Below are 22,311 nucleotides of genomic sequence, written 5' to 3' on the forward strand. Positions count from 1 at the left end.
ATATTATGTATATTATCTCTCATTTTTAATGTACCACAAACATATATCGACAAAGGGTCGACCGCCGACCGTTACACTGTGCAAGCGTTAAATCATTACGGTACACATGTTATGTTAAAATTTTATATTTATTTAATTAATTGTATCGATTGAAAAGACAAACGTACTATATGAGTGTATACATTATTATAAAATTAACAGATAAAAACCTAATGTATTAAAATATGTTTTGTTTTATCGAACGAAATTTGTACGCACATTAATAATCGATAATTATATTTATTTTCTCCAGTTAATTAACGCGTGTCGATAAATCATTTTTTCATTTAAATACATTTATAATTTTAACGAGCTAAAAAATACGTTATAATTGTAGATTTTTTTTTTAATTATTCATAATATACTTAAATTACAAATTATAAATAATTTTTAAAAAAAAAACAGTTAAACTGGGTTCTCGCTTTTATGATCGCCAGTAATGAAAGCCTTGTAAAATTATGCATAAATAATAATATATAACCTAAATATTCTTATTTATAAGAGAACTTAATATTTCAACTTACACCGAAAAACTACTTTTATTCAACGCATTTTTCTATGATGTATATTTTCTTATATTTGTTTTTCATTGAAAATTTTTACCAATATTGACAAAAACGTCATATTTATAATACATAAGATATTTGAATTCATATTGTCCAGACAATCGGTATCATGGTTTCCTATGCAAACTCAAACTAATAATTTATACTTATTGTATTTTTTGTCTATTTATAATTTTTTGTATATCAATTGTTTTTCCATTTTTTAAATAAATATATTTTTTAATATTGTCAAACACCACTTTTTCTGTATAATATAATTTGTTAATAATAATAATATGTATGCAGCTTTGGCTGTTGACCATAAAAAATAAATAACTATTTTGTGGTAAAAAATGTGATTTTGCTAACCACAATAAATTGTCACTTAACTATTTTTGGGCTTAACAGATATGCATTAAAAAAAATAATAATAATAAAAATAAAATCGTCTGTGACTGACCTAGAGACTGACCTGCAATGGCCATCCACGGGTAGAACGTGTGGTTGTTCTGCTGCTGGTTGAGCTGGAGCGCCTGTTGCTGGTGACCGTTGTTGTTGATGCCGGCGCAACTGTTCCAGGAGGCGGACAGGGATCCGGCCGAATTGCGCGCCGAGTTAGGGCTGGTACCGGGGCCTCCGCCGTCCAGACCGGAAACGCTGTTGCCGGAACCGTAACCCACCCGGGACTCGGGGGTGCAAACGTTGGGACGTAACAGGGAACCGTTGGCCGCGGCCGATACCGGGTTGCCCGGCCACACCACTTCTTTGGGCGACGACGAGTATCCGTTTTGGTGTGCCACGGCGGCCGACGAATCGGTTTTCACGCAAGGTTCGGTCTTGGTGTAGTTGAGTCCGGCCGAGGCGGACACGGCGGTCGTCTGGTCGGACCCGCTGCCGCCACCGCCACCGCCGCCGCCGCCACCACCGCCGCCGCCGCTACCCGCACCGTACAGCTTGCAGGCGGCCGCGGCCACGGATGCGTCGTAAGGGCTGTCCTGCGGGGCCCTGGTCTGCGAGAGACCGTGATGGTGATGGTGTTGCGAGGACGCGTACGGTGACATGCCCAGGCCTATGGGGAACCTGTAGGCGGCCGCCACGGCGTTCTGGTCGTGATGGTGTCCGGCGGACGACTGGTGGTGATGGTGTCCGCCGTAGAAACCACTTTGTTCAAAATAGGAATTCATGTTTGTTTTCGCTTATTTTGGCAAATACTTATAATAATTTTCCGTCGCTCGAAACGACACTATGATTATTTTTATATATAATATAATATCCACACGTGACGCGATAAGTCAGTCAAGTCAGACTTCACCGGAGTACATGCTCGAGACGATCGCACTGTTGTTGTTGTTGTTATCGCTATTCTATGCAAAGAAAACGCACTTGTTAACCGTCGTTTAATCTGTCGTAAAAAGGGTCATCGTCTCTCCGTCGTTTCCGGGACGGGTCGTAAAACGCGCGCGATTTTACGAGCGTAGTAAATCCGCCGCGGTGTGAGTACGTAGTAAAAATCTCGTGCGGCAGACGCGAGGAATAATAGTAATACAAAAAAAATTAAAAAAAAGGATAATAATTATAGTAAAAAAAAAAAAGAGAAACAAAAATTATACTATATACGACTTGACACGAAAGAAGAGCGTTTTGCTTACGACGAGCAAAGTTTAGGCGGCGCCGCGTTATCGTTATGCCGAATAATAAGATTTTTTTTTTTAAGTGCTTATAGACGACTTAACGACGGGACAATCAGATCGTCACTGGCACACACACACGAACGCGCCATGTGACTCGGGCCCCGCGAGCGCTCGCCGACTTCTTCCTCCGCCGCCCCCCTCACCCCGTCGCGCCACGCTACCGCGCCGGCCGGTCGCCGTGTGTACACCGGCCGCGGTGGCGGCGGAGTTACCGCGCGCGCACACGCCGTCTCGCGGGATCTCCCGTTTTCGTCGCCCGTTCGCTTTTATTGCGCCATTCCGGCCAGAAACGGGTTGCGTACGCCGCCAAACGCGTGTGGCCGCCGCCGCCGTCGCGTATTACGGCAATAGTGGCAACGGCGGCGGCGGTGCTGGAGGGGTGAAGAGCGGGCGGCGCGCACGCGGAAGGACCCATTAAAACGGAATCGGCGATAGCGCGGCGGCGGCGGCGGAGGGAGGGGCCGGGCCAATAGCCGTTCAATTCGTCATGGCCGGCGTGCATGCCCGGTGGCGCCCCGGGCACGCACGCCGTCCGCCGCCACTCTCTTTTGTCCCGTCTTTCGCCCGTAGTACACCGGCCGCGCATACCGTACAGAGCCACGACATCTGTTGGACGCCAAAGCCGTAAACCACGGGACGAGTAAACTCAGAAATGTTGACAAAGACTCGATTTTCGGTTCGGTATGTTATTCGCCAAATTGTACATTACAAATAACACAAATTAAATTTTAAAACACACTGTTTTGATAATATTAACGTTTTTGTTTTCATTTTTTTTTTTTTGGCAGTTCTTCCACATTATTAAAAATATGCGGTACACTTATTTTATTACATTCGCTTACTAGAAAATATAATAATATGTAACATTTAAAATGTATGGAACAACTTTGAGAAAAATATAAAAAAACAGTTCTTGACCGTTTATGGATGGTAAAAATGTAAAAAAGTCTTATACAAAATTAAAAAATAACATTGAAATATTAACGTTTTTTTTTTAAATATTATTTTAGATAGAACCTCTTTCATAAATAAGCTATGTCAATCTAGTAATATTTAATAATTACAAAAATATTTTCTAATTTCTTACAATACATATCTATTGGAAATGGGAAATTTTTCAAAACAATCCATCGGAATTAGTCTTCTTTAGAGTTCAAAGATAAAATATAACTAAATAAAACTAAAAATTGGTAACATTAACAATTTATATTTACTGAAAAATGTCGAATATGATATATATATATATATATATATATATATAATTATATGAACAAAATTAATAACCCGGATAATTTTTTCAGTCCAACAAAAGTGGTTTAGAATGTGACATCAAGTTAGGGATTTTATGTATATGTTTTTATTTTAATGATAGTTTACAATGTACATAATATAAAATAATTATGATTAAGTTAAAAATCACATGTATTTCAGTCATAGTTCTGGTTTTAATACATTAATCACTTTTTGAATAGTAACAACTAGTGTTATTAGTTATTCAGTGTTATTATTCAGGTGCTGAGCATAAGTAGTGTGCTCGAATGCTATTATTCTGTATGAAAACGAGAGTGATTTTGTTATTATTTATATTAATCCTTGCACGATAACCATGTAATAACATATTAAAAACTATTATTATTTTAATGAAGGCCTTAGATGTTGAAAAAAAAAAAAATTTGCATTTTAATTTCACGCCTCGGCGGCTACCAAGAACATATTATAATTTAAACACTTTGTTTAGTTTGTAAGAATACGCCGGTATATCCAGTGCTCGATTTGGAAAAATAAAAGAAGGGGAACGTTTTTACTGAGAAAAAAGCTTACCCGGCATTTTTTTTACCCCTTAGAAAACCACCACTTATAAAAATTAGTAGAGGTACCCTAGAATTAATATATAGCTGAGATTCTTAACTATATGATGTAGATTTCGTTTGATTTTCCCAGAAATCCACGGTATGCAAGAAATTGATGAGATGAGAAATGATAATATTAAAAAATATAGCATACTTTTGGTTATATTGCATAAAATGGACTGACCGTTACATTATAGTTATTATAACTACTGTTTGTATATGGTGTACAACAAATGACGACTAGTGTCTTAGACGTGAGTGAACAAATATTGAATTATTTTGACAACATTGATGGGTTCGATGGTTTGAAATTAAGTAGCAATATGTGTAATTTAAAACAACTCAACAACTCAGTTATAAATACAGTTTTAACTTTAAAGTGTTTTTATTTTGTCATTACACACTATAGAACAGGATCGACTAAACAAATAACACACTTCAAATCTTTCTCTTTCGGTGGTTTTAGTACAAAACAAACCGTATTTGTTGTTGGACAAACAGCATGTGTGTATAAATAAGAAAACTTCCATTTTAAGTTACAGATTACTTGTTCACCGTTATACTTAAGCATTCGTGTAACTTGTTACACACGCAGGTTATTGTACAACAGACTCATTATTGTGTGCGTGCGGGTTATAATTATCGCAAAAGATAATGGATATAATATATCATATAGTGTATAAGGCCCAGGCGAACGCCGTTATCTCGTTTAACTATCTATTTTACATATTTTATATTTAACATATAGCTTTTACTCGTGTGCTTATACCTATATACAATAGTATTAAGATTATATACCTACCGCTCTTTCATATTATATAGTAATCGCATAATATTGACATTCAAGATGGGTTTAGGTATAAGTTAAAACCATATTTAGTCGTTTTGTTTAAAAAGCACACCAGTTGTAAAACCATCACTGGTAATAATAAAATAGTACTAAGTTGATTTTGTAATTTGTTTCCGAAAAACTGCTGCACCTGATTGGCAACACCGTGTCAAAAGCTCATATCGAATACAATTGGTGGTTACAATCTGGAAAATTAAGATCAGGCTATACTTTAAGTAAGTAAAAAATGTTGTCAAAAGGCAATCTATAATCCAGTCAACATGTGTTTACTCATATCATGTGATCTGGTCCAATTATTAAGTCATGAAAATTGTGATACTTTTATTGAACTAGAGCGAACACCTTATAATATACCTTGGATTAACCTTGTATAGAGTAACGTCATTACCTTTAAGTTTTCAGCAAGTGACGATTTTTCATTTCTTATGAGTAATTTATGTGACCTTAAATTGTAATTTCCAGCGGCCATAATGTAGTTCTGAAAAAAAAAATAACAAAATATATTAGATTATTAAAAAACAACACAAGGTAGAACAATCCCATATAGATAATCGAAAAATGTATGATTTTTCAATTATAAAAACTAAACTTATATAGCGTTCCAAATGTATTTAGTTAGATGTGTTCAATAATAATAAAGTAAATTTTTTATTTAAGGCGTTATGGTGTGGTCGGCCAATCGATGCGTTTATTTCTTACACAATCGCCGGTTAAACGTCTCTATTTACTACCAGTGGCATTGTGAAGGTCAGTGTGGATTTTATTGCTTTTATTTTTCTGAGGGATTCGGTCGTAAAATTCATTCATAAGCGCGCGCGTGATCCAACTGATTGACGGGGCTTGTGCGTAGCGCCACAATGATTATGTCGTTTGTATAGCAACCTGTGTGTGTTGTGTTTGATGCCGGTTTGTGCATTAAAATACATTGTTTAATGGTAACCGACATTTTATCGGGTCGTAAAAGGCAAATAAAAAGCGATCGTAATAATGATTATGGCGTCGTGGAGGAGAAGATGCCTTTTATTTTTTTTTTTTAACAGACTGCTTATGTGTAAACGGTACGATAATCGTATAATTCCAAGTGTATGTGTGTAATAAAATGTCCATAAACGTAACCGTCAATGGTTAATAAAAAAACAGCGGCTCCCACCTTATAGTTATGGCGTGCTCAACGAGTCCTTGTGTTGCGGCGGTGGTGTGTTGTCAGCTGGACAAACCAAAATACAATACAACAATCCTTACACATGCTAATAATGTGATATTATGCACAATTTTTGATACATACTAAAAAGTATGCGATTGTGTACCTATTGCCGGTGACAACCATTTGGGGTTTGAATACAAGGATCGCATCTGTGCGACAAAGGTGGAAACGCGTGGGAGGAGGATGAGTGCGGCGCCATCTGTCCGGTCCACCCCGTCTTGACCGCGCACGACCGACCCGCCGCTTACCCTTAACCGATGGGAACTCTTGTAAGGGCGCTAAGGTGAGAAACAACACAACGGAGAAATTTGGACAATTCAACTGCAATTATAATAGTCATATCTCTGAAATCTTAACGATAACATGGCATCAGACTTACCCCTTTCTCAAAAATATTTTTTTAAACATAATAATAATTATTAGTATCCACTACTAATAGTAGTTATTATTACCTATCCGTCCACATAACTGTGTTTTAAAAAATAGCAATTGTGAAAACTGGTTTGTTTCCAAAATTTAAATGGAGTTGGTTTACTCCATTTAAATTTGTTAATGTGATATTTACCATACTCGCCCGAGATAAATTTTTGGTTTTCCGTGTTAATCAATGATCATTTTATATAGGGCAGGGTAGGGTATTATATTCTATATTAAAAACATAAAGTATTATCTAGCTAGAGGATCAATTGAGACTATTTGTTACAAATGTGTAATTATTCGTAAAAATAATAAGTATGAATTTAACGAAATGAATAAAGTGCCGAAAATATATAAATTGAAAATTATGAATTTCATAAACATAGGCTATATACGTATAATAATTTGAAGAAAAGAATTTTATACAATTAAAAAAAACTGCTATAAAGCCTTGACATATTTTGTATAAATTTTGGATTGCTATTTTCGTTGAGTGCGTGTTATAATAAAATGTATATAAAGCTTTTTAATGATTTATTAAGTATAAGAGTTAACAAAAAATACAAATTAAATATGATTTTTTATTCTGTTTACATGAAATGAATGTATTTAAAAAAAACCAAGAATGATAAACCAATAACTTGACAATTTAAATTATGCACTTATTTTAAGCCATACCTACATCGATAAATTAGGCAAATATATTCATACGTCTATTCGTGAGCATTCTACCACTTTTTATTATCAAATATTAGGCATTTTAACTTAATTATAAAAAATAAAATCTCATAGATTGCAAATAATTTGTTAATATAGATACTTTTTTTTAATAACAACTTATAAAACTAATTTTTGCCTACAGTATAAATTATAATTTATAGGAACAACAAATTAAACATTTTTTTTTTAAATTAAATATTTTGTGAAATATAAAAATAAATGTTTATTTTATTTTATTGCGTAAACTTTTTTTTAAATTACTTTTTTATTTAAATAATTAGTTTAAAAATATACAAGATGATTTTTTTATCATGGGTCACATAAATTGACTGGTCGATAACTATTTTTGAAGTAATTGAAGTTTCAAGTTCATGGCAGGAAGAAAGGTGGAGTGTAGTATTATTTTTATCTGCGCTCATTTCCCAACGGCACTTCCCCTTCCATATTAACATTTAAACTCTTATAACTTAAAAAATAGTTGTCTAAAACTGGTTATCGACCAGTCAAAATTTTTAGTACATTATTTGCAATTTAAAAAGTTAATGACATTTATGCGTTACCATTTAAGTTTCAAAGGTGGCTATCAAAAAAACTAAGTTGGGAGGAAGTTAAAAACAAAAAAATTGTGAGAAATTGAAATCACATTGTATAAAAACATTATGGAAAATAACAATAAATTATTAATTCAACCCAGTGAGATATTGAGTGGTTTACGATAAGTTGATCACCTGTATATGTTAAAAATTGAAAACGTACTTATAAATTAAAAATATATTTCGAAATTTTATTCGTTTTTATAAATTTGTATTTAGATTATACGCCTACAAGTTTATTATAATTAGTATTAGATGTCATCCCAAAGGATTACTTCACACAATACATTAAATATTTTACCCTTTTGTCACTCACACGCGGAGGAAGCTGTTAGCGATTTTTCAAAATTTTTATTCGATTGCCCTTCCCTTTGTATCTAACAAGATCATGCTTTTTAATTTCCTAGCATTACATGTTATTCATCATCCTGGTGTTTTTAATATCTTTAATTTCCGTTCAGTTCCACCTTGCTAAGCCCTTTGACAATATATACGATCTTATATAACCTAATTATAATATTTATTTTATTTTGAGCGATGATTGCACTATTTAGCTCACTTTTTTTATCATGTACTTAAAATTACTTATTTCTATTATCCTCTACCTTTCTATTTACTTGTATCTATTGCGAATTATGTAATGATACTTTATTATGTAATATACTTTGTATATTTTATTAATAAAGGCTATAAAATAATAAAATAATAATTAATAATATATCCCCATCTCAAACAAATTGGGTTCTATTGGATATAATAATATATAATTAGCTATACTCTAATCTGTAATGTTCCTAATTGCTATATGTACAATATATTATTGTCTGTTGTGTACTTTATACTATGAATGGGATAATATAATAATAATAAAATAAACAGCAATCATAATAGATGACAATAATAACAATAATAATTACATATTATATTATAGAAATAAAGCCATTACAGTTAGTAGTAGCGCGCGCGGCCACCGGTGCGGTGGTCCACGGCCGGGTGCAACGATCTTGGAGGCAGAGGCGGTCGGAGGCACAAAAAGCCTAACTCGGTGGCCGGTCGGTTCAGAACCTATCGCGTCCGCGCGCGCGCGTGCAATCGATATGCGGGGCGAACGCCTAACCGAAGACTGGACACCGCGGCGGCGGGGAGGGTGACGTAGAGAGTGGACGGCCACGACGGTCGAAATGGTGACGTGGTAGGCGGACGGACGCGGGAAACGCAATGCTCGCGGCGGCGGCAACGGCGGCCTCTGTGTTTTTCTTTTATATTATTTTTATAACTCTCCTCCGCCGCAGCCGCAGCCACTAACCGGATCCGAACGCACAAGCGGCCATTAGGATGCCCGCAGCATGTACACACTGCAATGAGAAGAGATGAGAAAGAGAGAGTGAGAGAGAGAGAGGTAAGGCGAGCACAACGCTCTTCCAATATGGCGACATTATTTTTTTTTTTTTGCCGCCTTCAAAGGCGATTGAACTATATTTTTTAACTATAAATTGTTTTACAACACATATTTGGTTTAGTTTGTATAGGTTTTTTTTTTATCCAAATTTTGATTTATAATAATTTGGTTACAATATTCCGTACCAATACTTGCCGTTCGAAACGGTAGTGCATTAAGGAAACGTTTTTTAAGCAAACATCAACATAATATAATATCGTATAAACTTAACTATACATTACTGGTCAAAAACTGGTCACGGCTATTATTCATTATTTTTATTATATAGTTGTATACTGCATGATAATTTGAATATTTTCAATTATTCTAATCGTTGAAATCGATCGTGCTCATCATAACTATACAAATCACTTGGCCACTCTTATTATTTAAAGCGACAACAAAATAGGTTATAAAAATGTATATTCAACTTGTAAACGTTAAACTTGCACAGGTGGCAAGTAAGCCAATGACGTTTAATGCAATTATAAAAAAAATTTACATTTTTGAATCTGTTCACCAAAATAACATACATTACAAAGCCGAACCTATTCATAAATATCTTTCACGATTATTTTTATATTTTTGCTCGTTGACCTTTACGCGCGATATACCTATGTAAGTGTTTATGCATAACAAATTATTATTGTGTATTTTTATACTCCTTGGGTGTGAATAATCTAAAGCCTGTATAACTATAAATAATATGCACATGAAATTATACTCTGAATAGTGTCTGCGACGGTCTAGACTCAGACAACATAAATATGTTTAATGGGAGCAACTTTTTCTTGTACAAGCCCAATGCCGGTCGGCGAATCTACAGCGCTTGTAATTTATTTATCTTGAATAATTTGTATGCAAAAGAAGAAAAAAAAATCCAATAATAATAAAAATAATATAGTTTATATTGAACGTTAAATTAAAAACTGTAGAATCATAACAAAGAAAAATAGTATCAACATAATTGTATTTGGAATAAAATGTGCACAGACCTCTCACAGTGAACATAATGAATACAATTAATGACCTCTCTTGTTAGACAGAATATGATTTGCACTTAAACATGATAGACCGCTGTATGTTTACTTAGTTAAATGATTTATTATACTATATTTAATGTACATATGAGATGCAGCAATATACTTATAAGTACAAATTATAATAATAAATATATTATTTTATATCAATAGATTTGTCGGTTAAAATCAATGAATCAATTTGCAGCATTCAAAAGAAGAAAACAACATTTGTAAGTACACATAACAGTCGACTATATATTGTTTATTATTATTATAATTATGATAAGTAGTTGTGCATTTTATTGGTCCACTGTTCCGCACTCTTATCTGATAATTAATTATAAAAAATCATTTAAATGGGCTTGTAATGGTTTTAATTGGATTCATCAATGTATGATCATTTTATCTTATACATTGATTTATGTATACTGCATTACCGTTAAAACGTTCAACCATTTCAAATCAGTTACAATGCAATGCTAATGTGACATAAATAAGATGTATAATTTATACAAAGTCTTCGAGATTTTATAATTTACTGTTTGCCCATCACATAACATAAAAAAAAAAATCAAAGTAGTTTTTTTTCCCACAGTTACCTAACTCTAACTGTGTAACTATTAGGTTTTAGGGTTTGGCAAATGCAAGTGCATTCAGTATAATATAGTAAAACCAGAATTAAATCTGTATAACAAGTATTAAGTAGTGAAATAAACCAAAAATGTAAATTATATGCGTTCAACCTGCGCTTGCTCAATTATATGGGCATAAGTCTGCTATTCTGATTAAAACTTTGCCTTGTGGGAACGACTACACATACTCGCCTTTCACGAGTATGTGCAATATAACAATAATAAGGATAATATACAGCAGTTGATATAAGTACATATGCCTATATTATATTTACTTATATAATACTTAGCGGACTTGACTCGTGTACTTGAGCGCATCGACGGTCAAGTGGCGTCGATAACTTATCGCCTAGCCGCTAGCGCATTATTTCCTGATACAAACCCACCAACACTTTGAGTACACAGACCTCTATGCAGACCGTCTTGAGAGGTTATCAAGGTCACATATCACACCAAACCGATTTCGACAAAGTGCATCTACCATCACAATACATCCTGTTACAGTAGGTACTATATACTGAACCAAATTGTAGTATTAATACGATTTTTTTTTATTAATTTTTCCACAATAATACATTATTTTTTTAAATATGAAATATTTTTTATTAGTTAACTCAAAATAGATAAGATAACTTTTTTTTGGATACTTCAAAATGACCGTATTGAAAAACAATAATTGTTATTGCAACGACTTCGGGGCGTCTACCCCCATATATAGTAAACAAAATAAAAGCGTTATATTATACTTAAGAGACCGCCAAAAAATAATTGGTTCAACGTGTGCAACATACCGTTATAGCGCACATTACACAGACGGTTTATTTTTGGTAAATAGGTAAGAAGCTCTTTGCCGTTCCACGTTTTGACTGCGATGAAAAAAATAAAAATATATTCCAAGGGTCAAAACAATTATAATGCACGCGTACAACAGCGGTTGGAGGTTTTTTAATATATTTTTTTTTTTTGGACAGAACCGCTCGCAGAGGTGTAGGTATGTTATTTTACACCGGCACCGTGTAATTATACACTTCGGTAGTTGAGAGAGTGCACGCGTGATCTCTTGTGTGTAGGTCCAATCGATTTCCAACATATCAGACCAAGGCGAAAATATTATCTTATATAGACGAGTGAAGTTATTTTCCGATAAACCGTACATAAAAGATTAGTAGGAGACACGTATAGTCGGTGCACGTCGAGCAATGGATAGAGAATCATCCACAGCATGTATGGCGATGGACACATGTGCGCTCACGGATAGGAATATAATAATAGAGCGCTATTATAACAGCTATGGTACACACACAGTCTGAAGGATATATATATATATATTATATGTTGTGTATATAACTATTTATATACATATATATATGGAAACCGAGACATTTGGTTAATTTAGCTCTCCGAGGTCCACATATTGTAGATGAGCGAGCGCGCACGCTGCTGCTGCTGCGGTGGACCGTATGATTTGTATTTTTGTACAAAAGAATAATACTGCGGCGTATAATCGATATTTTCCTATTTTTTTCTTTCTTTCTTGGGACATCACAAATTGAAAAGAAAAAAAAACAACACAAGAACCTCGCAATAGGGATAATGGCCGCCGCCGCCGCCGCCTCCCACATTGACAAATGGCGAACGACCCTCTTGCCGGCCAAGATTTATTGTAGCGTTTCGGAAACGCGTTTTGATTTCTATATAACATCATACAATAATATTTATATTGTAGCACCGAAAGACACAGTTATTATTAAATGCATAATAGTACATAATATCCTATATAATATGTATTACTATAGCGCGCAGTAGCTGTGGTAATAGTATAGGTATAATTTGTTTTATTGGTGCCGGCCTCGTGCTGAGACGTTTGCGGTTTTCCTATTCATACCACAACATCTGATATAGGTACGAATTATTATTGTGGAATGGAGCCATAAGCATGGATCCATTATTGCATTATATATTAATTTATCACCTAACCTATGACCGAGATCAACCCCGTAACGTTTGTTCGATGAAAATACTATATTGGTTAAGTTAAGTTTGAAAAGAGTAAAAAAAAAAATACTATATACTATAATAAGTTGCCTAATACAAACATAAGGAAAACATAAATTTTAGTTACACCTACACAGATTCAAAATATAATATAATTTGTAAAATTAATAATCGACCTAATGTGACAATTCTGATTTGTGCAAAAACCAACTATTATTATTGTTATTAAATTAACACAATGATTATATTATTATGTAACAAAAAATAGATCACCGAAATAAATCCTAACAAAGTTGTTTATCATTTAACATAATAAATCAACAATAGGTACTGTGAAATCGTCAAAGGGTTCTATCAATCCCTTGGGTTCAAGGGTGTTTTATTTCTAAATATTAAGAAATAATGTATTGGACATAAATGTTGAGAATATTTTTTTAAAACAATCACCGCGATTTTTCAATTGTTTTTGTTGAGGAATTTTATTTAGCATACCCACGTAAAGTACTTTTTGTACAATATTATGTATTTAAATACAATAATAGTGGTAGACGGCATCTGTAAATAATTTATTAATTTATTGCTAAGCCTTGAGCTATGTAATATAATAGTAATTGGATATTATACGGAATAGTATATAATAGTATGCAATTATGCTAAAAAAATAATCTATATTTACTATGCTTTTAGACTGTGTATTTTCCATTGCATGTGCATTATATATAAATATATATATATATATATATATAGTATGTACAGGGTGATCCATTTAACGTAACAAACTCATTTACTAGGAAAATAATTACAATTTCGCTGTCTGTTTTTTTAACCAAACAAAATATCTAAATAAAATATCTTAAGATCAAGGCGGTTGAAAGAGTTATTGCTAGGGCATTAATTTTGATCAATTATGTATACCGACATTGTACCTTTTAAAGATAAACGACAAGGACAAAGTTCTAATTTCGGCTGTTATTTTTATGGTTTTTTTATTTATTGTTTCTTAAACAATAAACCATATGTAATACTATACCTATGTGATAGGTTAACAATTATGACTTGGTTCGACCGTATTAGTAATTGCAAAAGTATTTCCGTTATGAAATGAATAATATATTGTAAAATAAATTTTTGTTTTGTTTTTGGTGCTGCTATTATACTGTCAATTCACTTATATGTTTTGCATCAACACAATAATTATTATACAGAGCAATCATGTGTATAAAACATGTTGATCCTTTAACAGATAGGAAAGCACCTACGCACTTCCATATAAACAGTTATGATAAGAGAGCGGCACATAATTACAAAAACATTTAGACTAAGTGTATAACGCCAGATCGGCGTACGGTCGTTTTTGTTTTAACATATTTTAGTAAATAAACACAAGTTTTCATCACATCTAGCCAATGGATTTTTATACACTCGTGCAAGCTGCTACTTTGCTGACTGTTGTGACGGCAGCAACATTTAAATTTAGACACAAGATGTCGGCAAGTTCATTTTTGCCACGCCACATAACCCTCCTCTCAAAACATATGGTCTATGAATGTACACAAAATGTTCTGCTACACTGCAAGTCGAACAAAACATATTAAACACAACGTTGAATAAATATTAAATAAAATATATCTTATTATAAAATATAGGTAAGTAAAACATTGACAATATTTTCATAATACTTAGACATTTCATTTCAGTTGAGCCATTGATTGAAATATGTAAAATGTATGCTTAGTTCAAACATCATAGAATTTGTAATTAGACATAATATTGTGTCTCGCAAGTATAGATAATTCTATATTAAAGTAAAAAAAATACCATATGACATTATACTAAAAAACTGCTTGACGGATGAACTTGATGGTTTCAATATAATATTGTATTAAATTTTCTTGAAATTAAAAATGATTATTTTCGTACTCACGCGACCGAGAATTTTTCAATCAGATATAAGTGTGAATATTAATTTTATTTTACTTTTAACAACGCGTTTGTCGGGTTTAACGAGGTGCCCACAACCGGCGGCTGCTGTTGTTATAAATGGCTAAAAATCAATTATAAGTTTTCTCCCTGTGGACGCACATCTCCTTGGACCGGTTCAGTGGTCCTGTTGGCAGGAACTGACCTTTAGCATTCCATACATTTACAATTATTTATTATATCGATTAAATAACAAAAATACTACTGCCTAAAAAGCAATGTGATCAAGTAGTTGGAAAAATTAAAAAAAAACATTTCATACAAGACACACAATATATTTTCCACCCTACTTCAACAAAACACGTTTTACATTTCTAACATATTTGCTGGTATAAAGTTAAAAATTGTTAGCCGCAGAATATATACCTACCTATATAATCTATTCACAGAAGTCACGTTAAAAATATTTACTCGGCCCGAGCCGTTTTCGTCATCTGGGATGTGTCGAAGAATTAACGCGCAGTAGTCTGGAACTTAAATCATTTGTATTTTTGTTAAGGTCGCGTTGTTGTACGCCTATAAATATCTCTCGTTAAAAAAAAACACAGCACTTGCCCAAGACGTTTTTCTTGTGGCGCGCCGACGTTTAAAGAAGAAGAACTGCCTCTTTTCTTTGTATTATATTATACTATGATAATATAAGGTTGAACCACTGCGGGGAACACATTCCGGACGGTTGTCGTGACGGGTTTGGGCGGACCTCCGGGAAAAGTTATCTACCCAATATTCGAAACGACACAAATGTTGCAAACAACGTATCCGAGTACCGCTTTTAAGAGTTATTATTGGAATAAAATAATAATTTGTCAAATCCAGTAGCGCCTTGCAAAGCCGGCGTGCAACGATAATAAACTCTCAAAACGGTACCTAATTTATTAAAAAATACGTTTTATCGAATGTATCTTGGAAAATATGTTTGTCACATTTTAAAGAGAAGCCCGCAAAGAGGTTTTGAAGAATGTATAAATAAACCTCTCTGAGCCTCTTTAAATTGCTCTTCATTGTACATGAGAAAAGTGTTGAACATTAAAAGGCTGTATTGCAATATATTGTGTTGTAAGGATGAAGAGACAAAAAAGTATTAATAAAAAAAAAAAGGTGAATATCCCAGACGGCAAAAACATTTTTTTAATGCAAATACAGAAAATATATCACAATATATATTATAAGTAAAACATTAAGATAAAACATGATTGGATATCTCAAAAAACCAACCATCTTTACTTATTACAACAATCTTTTCTTACTGTATCAGTGGTAATTTACCTAATATTATATAGCTAATGACTAATAATGGAAATATTTGCATAATACTTGCTCTCATAATAAGAAATGAGCATTAAAGATTTTCAAAACATAACATATTAGTTAGAGAAAAACTAATTTGCCAAATCAACAAAACTCGTAAAATTTCAAAAGTATGTTTCTTTATTTAAATATAATTGTAAACTTTTTATCTGCGCTAATAATAAACTATCATTATCGTTATTTAATCGATAAATGTACCTATATTGTCGATTCAAATAAATCCTCAAAATGCTGTTTATTATTTAACATACCTAGTAAATAAAAAATGAGTATTGTTAAATCAACCATTATACATTATTTCTCAATCGATGAAGATTTTATTTGGATGTATTTTAGTGAACATTTTTTTAATAAACTGTCATTTTTTTTTATTAGATTTAGGTACTATTTTTATATTGTTCAAGTAGAAGACAAACAGCGTCACTGTTGATATATCATACTTTTTTATATACAATTATTTTGCACAGCCCCCAGTAACCTAAGCACATTAAAGTAAAACCAAAGGGAAAGGTTACTACATTTTACATTGTTGGTGGGATATTGTTTTAATCGTTTCTTCGTGGCATGCTACAACAGCTATTTAACAGCTTTTTATTCCTATTCTAAACAGTAGGTACTACGCCGTGCCATTTAATCGAGTTCAAGTACCGTAAAGACAATATAGATAATATTCAATCGCAGAACGGACACAGTGAAATCGAAAGGAAATGTGGTAAAAAAATGTATGTATATATATAAGGTCGAACGGCCTATACCTCGAGTGTGAGTGTATGTGAAATTATTCCCCTTTCGCCAATATAGGATTACCGGTGCGAATTGCACGCATTCGTGCAATGGACTTGGGGGGACTATAGCCGGCATACCACTGGCAAAAACAATGGTCTAATATATGCATGACACCCCATTCCACAAGGCACTATACGGCTATCGGTGGATTTTATATTCATTCGCTACCGAGCAAAATAAAAAAAAAGGTCAGAAATTCCACTTATCTTATGTGCACAATGTAATAAGAAAAACAAAAAAACCAGCAAATAGCCGAGCTTGAAAAATGTGCATAGTAGTAGGCGCTGAGATCACCTCTATGGAACTGCGATTACTTGAACCAAAGTCAAAACGGTTAACATTTATCTTGATAAGATACTTGTTTTACTTACATAATATTTAATACTGATGTCCGGTTCGTCTACAATAGGCTAATCAACATACAATTAGTGAATAATCCTGTAATTCATTTAAAATTCCAAAAACTGTCTACTGTACGTTGCAAGACGTTTCGGCCGAGAAACGACGTAGACATACTAAAAAAAAAAAAAACTTATACTTATACTTATGTAGGTTCAATTTCAGATAAAAAACAACAAACTGGATAAACCTGATACCACGCTTTAGATTCATTCAATGCCAAACAAACCGTCAATGTTATTCTTTTAACTAACTTAAATAAACCATCGTAGCGACGGTCTCGTCGAGAAATGAACAATAAAAGAGCGCCTAAATTAATTTGGAAGGTTATTAAACTGTAGGCGAGACGGTGTTATTATTCTTAACCTTATCTCAATACCAATGTCAACTAACGGTATAACGTCTGTGAATTTTGAAAGACAGCTGTTTCTGTTTTAGATGAGATATTAAGTAGCAATAATTTCGAGTCACATAATATCCAATACATGTTTCGAACATACAAGTGTTTTGATATCAAAGAGTTGCAGTCTATGGTGATAAATGATAATAATATAATAAATATAAATATAAAAACGCTAGCATTGTTGACACTGTTGCTTTGAAGGTATTATAATGTGAGTCATTTTGTTATAAATAAAAGTAGGTAAGCTTTATTTTATACTGTAATAATTATTTTTACTATAGATTTAATAATACTGAGAAAATGTTAAGTGTTCGCACATATTATAAATGATACCGATGTTTTAAACACCATTTATGTTTCAACACTGCCCGATTTAGAGATTACTTTAGTTTAAATAATGATGTATTTTCTTATACTATTTTAATTTATTTTCAATTATTAACGTGAAATGTGTTTACTCCTTTTTGTACTAAAATAAGTTATCGCTTCCTAGGGGTCATTAGCCTAGCGGAAATATTGTATTTTTCCATTACTCTAATGATCACAATGATCTAATATTTCAATATAGTTGGCCATCCTTTTTAGCAATTTTTAATATTTATTCCTAGCTGTTCAAAGCATAAAATTGTTTAAACTAGGAAGTAGCTATGGCATTATTCATTTACAATAAATGGCGGCAGAAGTCATTAAATATGTACAATATCTGTTGAGAAACTGATTTTTTTTTGTCAATGAAAACCGAGTAGGTATTAATTTGGAATAAAATGAGTATTTTAACTTGTCTTTTATTAATGTGTTGGGTTGAAAAAATATGAAATTATAATTTTATTAAAAATCCATTTCGAGGAAAACAATATCTATAACTTGTTTTTCTCGTTAAAAACATAGAAATTATAGATGTACATTTTAGATAACCCTTTTTAACGTTGTGTAATCCGCTAGCTGCCTGCTTTTGGGTGTAACAATGTATAATTTATTTCATACAGGTTTTCTATATGAGAATTATTAAATGCCGTATCACATGAAAGTATCACATTAAGCACACGGTAGGTGCACGCCTACTCAGAATTACTTTGTTCGTTCATAAACAGTTCAAAAACAGTCACTACATGAAATGAATATGTGACATAACGTTTTGAATAGGTCCTATCAAACTAAAGCTATATTAAACTTCTTTTGAATACTATGATATTGTGATTAGGACTTAGGTAGTAAATGTACCTATATAGGTACCTCTATAATATTATGATAATAATTATTGCGACAAATGATGTATATTATTATTATACGAACAACATATACCTAAATATACACAAACAAATCAAGGTCATATGACCATGAGAAAAAAATGCCAACATGGTTAACGCACTTTATCATTTAAAAAAAAAGATTTAACCGCTGATAACGCTCTAGGCGTCCTAAATCTTGCCACAAGGAATTAATATGTAAAACGCGTTTAAGTAAAATAATACGACGAGTGCATCATACTATAAAATTATATTTTATACATATATGTTATTTTTCTCGAAACGAAAAATATAATATTTTCTTTTAGTTATGTGCGTGTACCTTAAACGCTACCTGTAATACTTTTATACGCATCGTGTAATCATTAATAACATGAATAATGCATAAAAACGAAAGCATGCAAGTCTGGAAATAATAAAACACTACTTACAAAAATATAATTATAGTATAGGTAAACAACAAAAACAGCAATTGTGTACTTATATACCTATTAAAAACGGCGATAAAAAATTGAAAATATTTAGAAAATGCCGCTGAATTATTGAAATGCTCTTACATAGGATATTATTTTTTCTATACTATTGTAGTAAAAAATGTTTGAATGATAAATACTGTATTGATAACACTTCAATAACAGGCATGTTAATCTTGTACCCGCGTGTATTATGTTAAGTCAAATAAATGAGATGTCGCAGAGGATTTATAATAATCACCTAAAGCGCTATAACTCAACAGCTACATTTCCATTATTATGATAGAAATAAGATTAATTATAAGTGATGCACTTTAGTACAGAGAAGTTTTTAGAAACGTTACACGTGGATACATTTCGAGTTAACGGATAAAACCGTATGGTAGTCGTACCATACGGTTAGATTAGGTATATTATCTAAAAGTTCAAGCCAATGGGGAAAACCAAAACCTACTTTGGTCAACGAAGCTTTGAAGAAATATGGAACAAAAGAGGACGCAGGGAGGGGGAACCGCAGTGGTTACCGTTGAGCTACCAGAGCGTCATACCGGACTTACCGCATGTAAAACTCATAGCCGGCGCTATCTACAGGCTGCGTCCGATTGGCCAATGTGGAACATGCAAAACGTTGAGGTTACAACGCGAACGTTTTTGAATATGTTTTAAAACGACGGATTTGTTTATTTAGTATTATTTTTTTTTTTTAACAATCGGCGTTCTCGGATACAGACGACGACCATCTCACGACCGCACTGAGCACTGCACCGGACGGCGGTAACACCGTGGCCGCTTGTCGGTGCAAGAAAAGCAAGGAAAGAAGGAAAAAAACCAGGGTAAAATCGACAAAACGTTGTATAGCTGCAGCGATGGCCTTTTATTATTATTATTATTATTTCTTTTTTTTTTTACGACCGAGTATGTGTATATGCTGCGATAAACCCGGGGACAGCCATGTTTGTTATATTATATAGGTCCGGTTGGCAATCGATGCCTCTCTCGTGTGTGGTGCGACCCGCAGTCTTGCATAATATGTTCTGGCACGAGTGTTATAAATGAATATTTTCTCTGCTCCGCTATATTATTATGCACTCGTCTGATGCCGCCTACATCATTGCCTATCTGTGTAAATGCCCGGGTAAGTACAGTGTTTTTTTAATAATAATACAATATGTAGGCTTACGTTGTATTTTTGCTATTTTTTTTTTACAACCGTGTCGGGGACAATGTTGTGACTGTGTGTGACGGCGGGATCGATCTACGGCGACCGGGACTACTCTGGATGTGTGCTAAGATGGCTTCCAGGCGCGCGCACCGGGATGGGCGTGTCCCCGGGTTGAGTTATTCGACAGCCGGGGCGGCGGCCATGAACGTCAGCGAGCCACGGCGACAAAAGGTTTTCGGATTCCCCTCTGCCGCGTACGCAGACTAACTAGGAATTTTGTGTGGGTATTTTTTTAGAATTTTTTTTTTTTTTTACACATATAAATGTCCGCTCGGTTTGTCGTTCTTTGTACGCCGAGTTCGTATTGGTACCTATACTGGCTACTATACCCGAGCGGTATCCTATTGTAGCGAAAAAATTCTCTCTCTATATATATATATATATATATATATATTTATGGGGTGCGCGGGATCCGACAATATGGGATTTTTTCCAAACAAAACCGTACACAAGGTGATGTAAAAAAATGATCAAGTCGAGTGGAAAAAAACTACACAATGGTCCAAGTGGTATATACAATGATTTTTAATTGAAAACGAAAAATCAGTCGGGTCGCCCTCCTTACACGGTTTGTCGCAAAAATATTGGACAATCGAAATTCCCTGAATAGCTCTTGTATACACATATAGGTAGGTACGACCATATATCTATACATATGGTGTTAGTGTAACCAGAGTAAGAGTGCATACAATAATTGTGTATGAATTGTTTGAAATTTTCCGACACCTTTTGTAGTCGAATAATATCATACTATAACAAATATTAGGTATAGAACTATGGTTATTACCTATGTGTCGAATATTTTGTATCTACAAAAACCGTAGGCGTCCAAATAGAAGACACAATATTATGTCAAACAAAAGTTTTCGTTGTAACATATTTAAACAATTTGCTTAAAATGTCTCATTCTATAAATTAAAAAAAAACAACTTATGTCGGATTGCACGAACGTTCATTTTAAAGGTTTATTGTAACAATATAGACATTTAACGATGCATTTAACTTTATTTATAGTAGTCCATGATTGTTCCAATAAGTTTATAATGAACCACCGTTCAATTCAAAACCAATTGTGTGCAACCCGACTTTCGTGATGTGAAACCTAATATGTGACCATAAAAAACTTTTTAAATTTTTAAATACATTTCAAGCATTTTTACTCGACGCCTTTTAAACAGGCGTTTAGGAAAGCTTAATATAGAATTATACATTCAATACCTTTGTTATATTATGACCGTTATCGTTTTTATGATAAATCAACGCAAAGCTAACGGGCGTTGTCATAGTACATTATTGCGACATTATCGGATTAGGCTATAGTTAAGTCCATTAGCTGTGTATTCCATTACATGCACTCAATATAAATAAAACGCCTTGAATGGCTTTTGGAAGTTATTTCCAGCGCTTCGATAACGCACACAGTATTTAGTTATTACCCGCATTATATAAATTGTAAAGCTCGGCCTTTTGTTTAAATTAATTTTATTTCGAACCGGC

At 33.4% G+C, this 22,311-nt stretch overlaps 1 protein-coding gene and 2 long non-coding RNA genes across 6 annotated transcripts in view; 1 reads left to right on the forward strand and 2 right to left on the reverse strand.

Moving 5' to 3' along the window:
- LOC126840996 (homeotic protein ultrabithorax-like) overlaps positions 1–2,346 on the reverse strand; it is an 86,846-nt gene extending 84,500 nt beyond the window's left edge. The window contains exon 1 of one of the 2 annotated variants that reach the window (XM_050577118.1): positions 1,057–2,346. In XM_050577118.1, the coding sequence (XP_050433075.1) occupies positions 1,057–1,768 (712 nt within the window). In that variant the 5' untranslated portion in view covers positions 1,769–2,346. Of the gene's footprint in view, positions 1–1,044 lie in introns of both variants that reach the window. The other variant, XM_050577117.1, reaches the window with a different exon arrangement.
- The window catches only part of LOC126841001 (uncharacterized), a 143,853-nt gene extending 123,519 nt beyond the window's left edge, over positions 1–20,334 (reverse strand). Inside the window, exons 1-3 of one of the 2 annotated variants that reach the window (XR_007686130.1) lie at positions 20,150–20,334; positions 5,364–5,453; positions 5,011–5,160 (exon numbers count right to left, since the gene is read on the reverse strand). This is a non-coding gene — a long non-coding RNA (uncharacterized LOC126841001). Of the gene's footprint in view, positions 1–5,010; positions 5,161–5,363; positions 5,454–20,149 lie in introns of those variants that run through there. The other variant, XR_007686131.1, reaches the window with a different exon arrangement.
- A 269-nt stretch (positions 20,335–20,603) lies between these two features.
- Positions 20,604–22,311, forward strand: part of LOC126841000 (uncharacterized) — a 58,475-nt gene continuing 56,767 nt past the window's right edge. For both annotated transcript variants that reach the window (XR_007686129.1, XR_007686128.1), the window contains exons 1-2: positions 20,604–20,727; positions 20,884–21,034. This is a non-coding gene — a long non-coding RNA (uncharacterized LOC126841000). The remainder of the gene's footprint in view (positions 20,728–20,883; positions 21,035–22,311) is intronic.

Source organism: Adelges cooleyi, unplaced genomic scaffold (assembly GCF_023614345.1).
Source record: "Adelges cooleyi isolate 19-005CV unplaced genomic scaffold, UGA_ACOO_1.1 ACOO_flye_CR_arks_rails_tigmint_CR_PRNA_376, whole genome shotgun sequence".
In the NCBI taxonomy this organism is placed as follows: domain Eukaryota; kingdom Metazoa; phylum Arthropoda; class Insecta; order Hemiptera; family Adelgidae; genus Adelges; species Adelges cooleyi.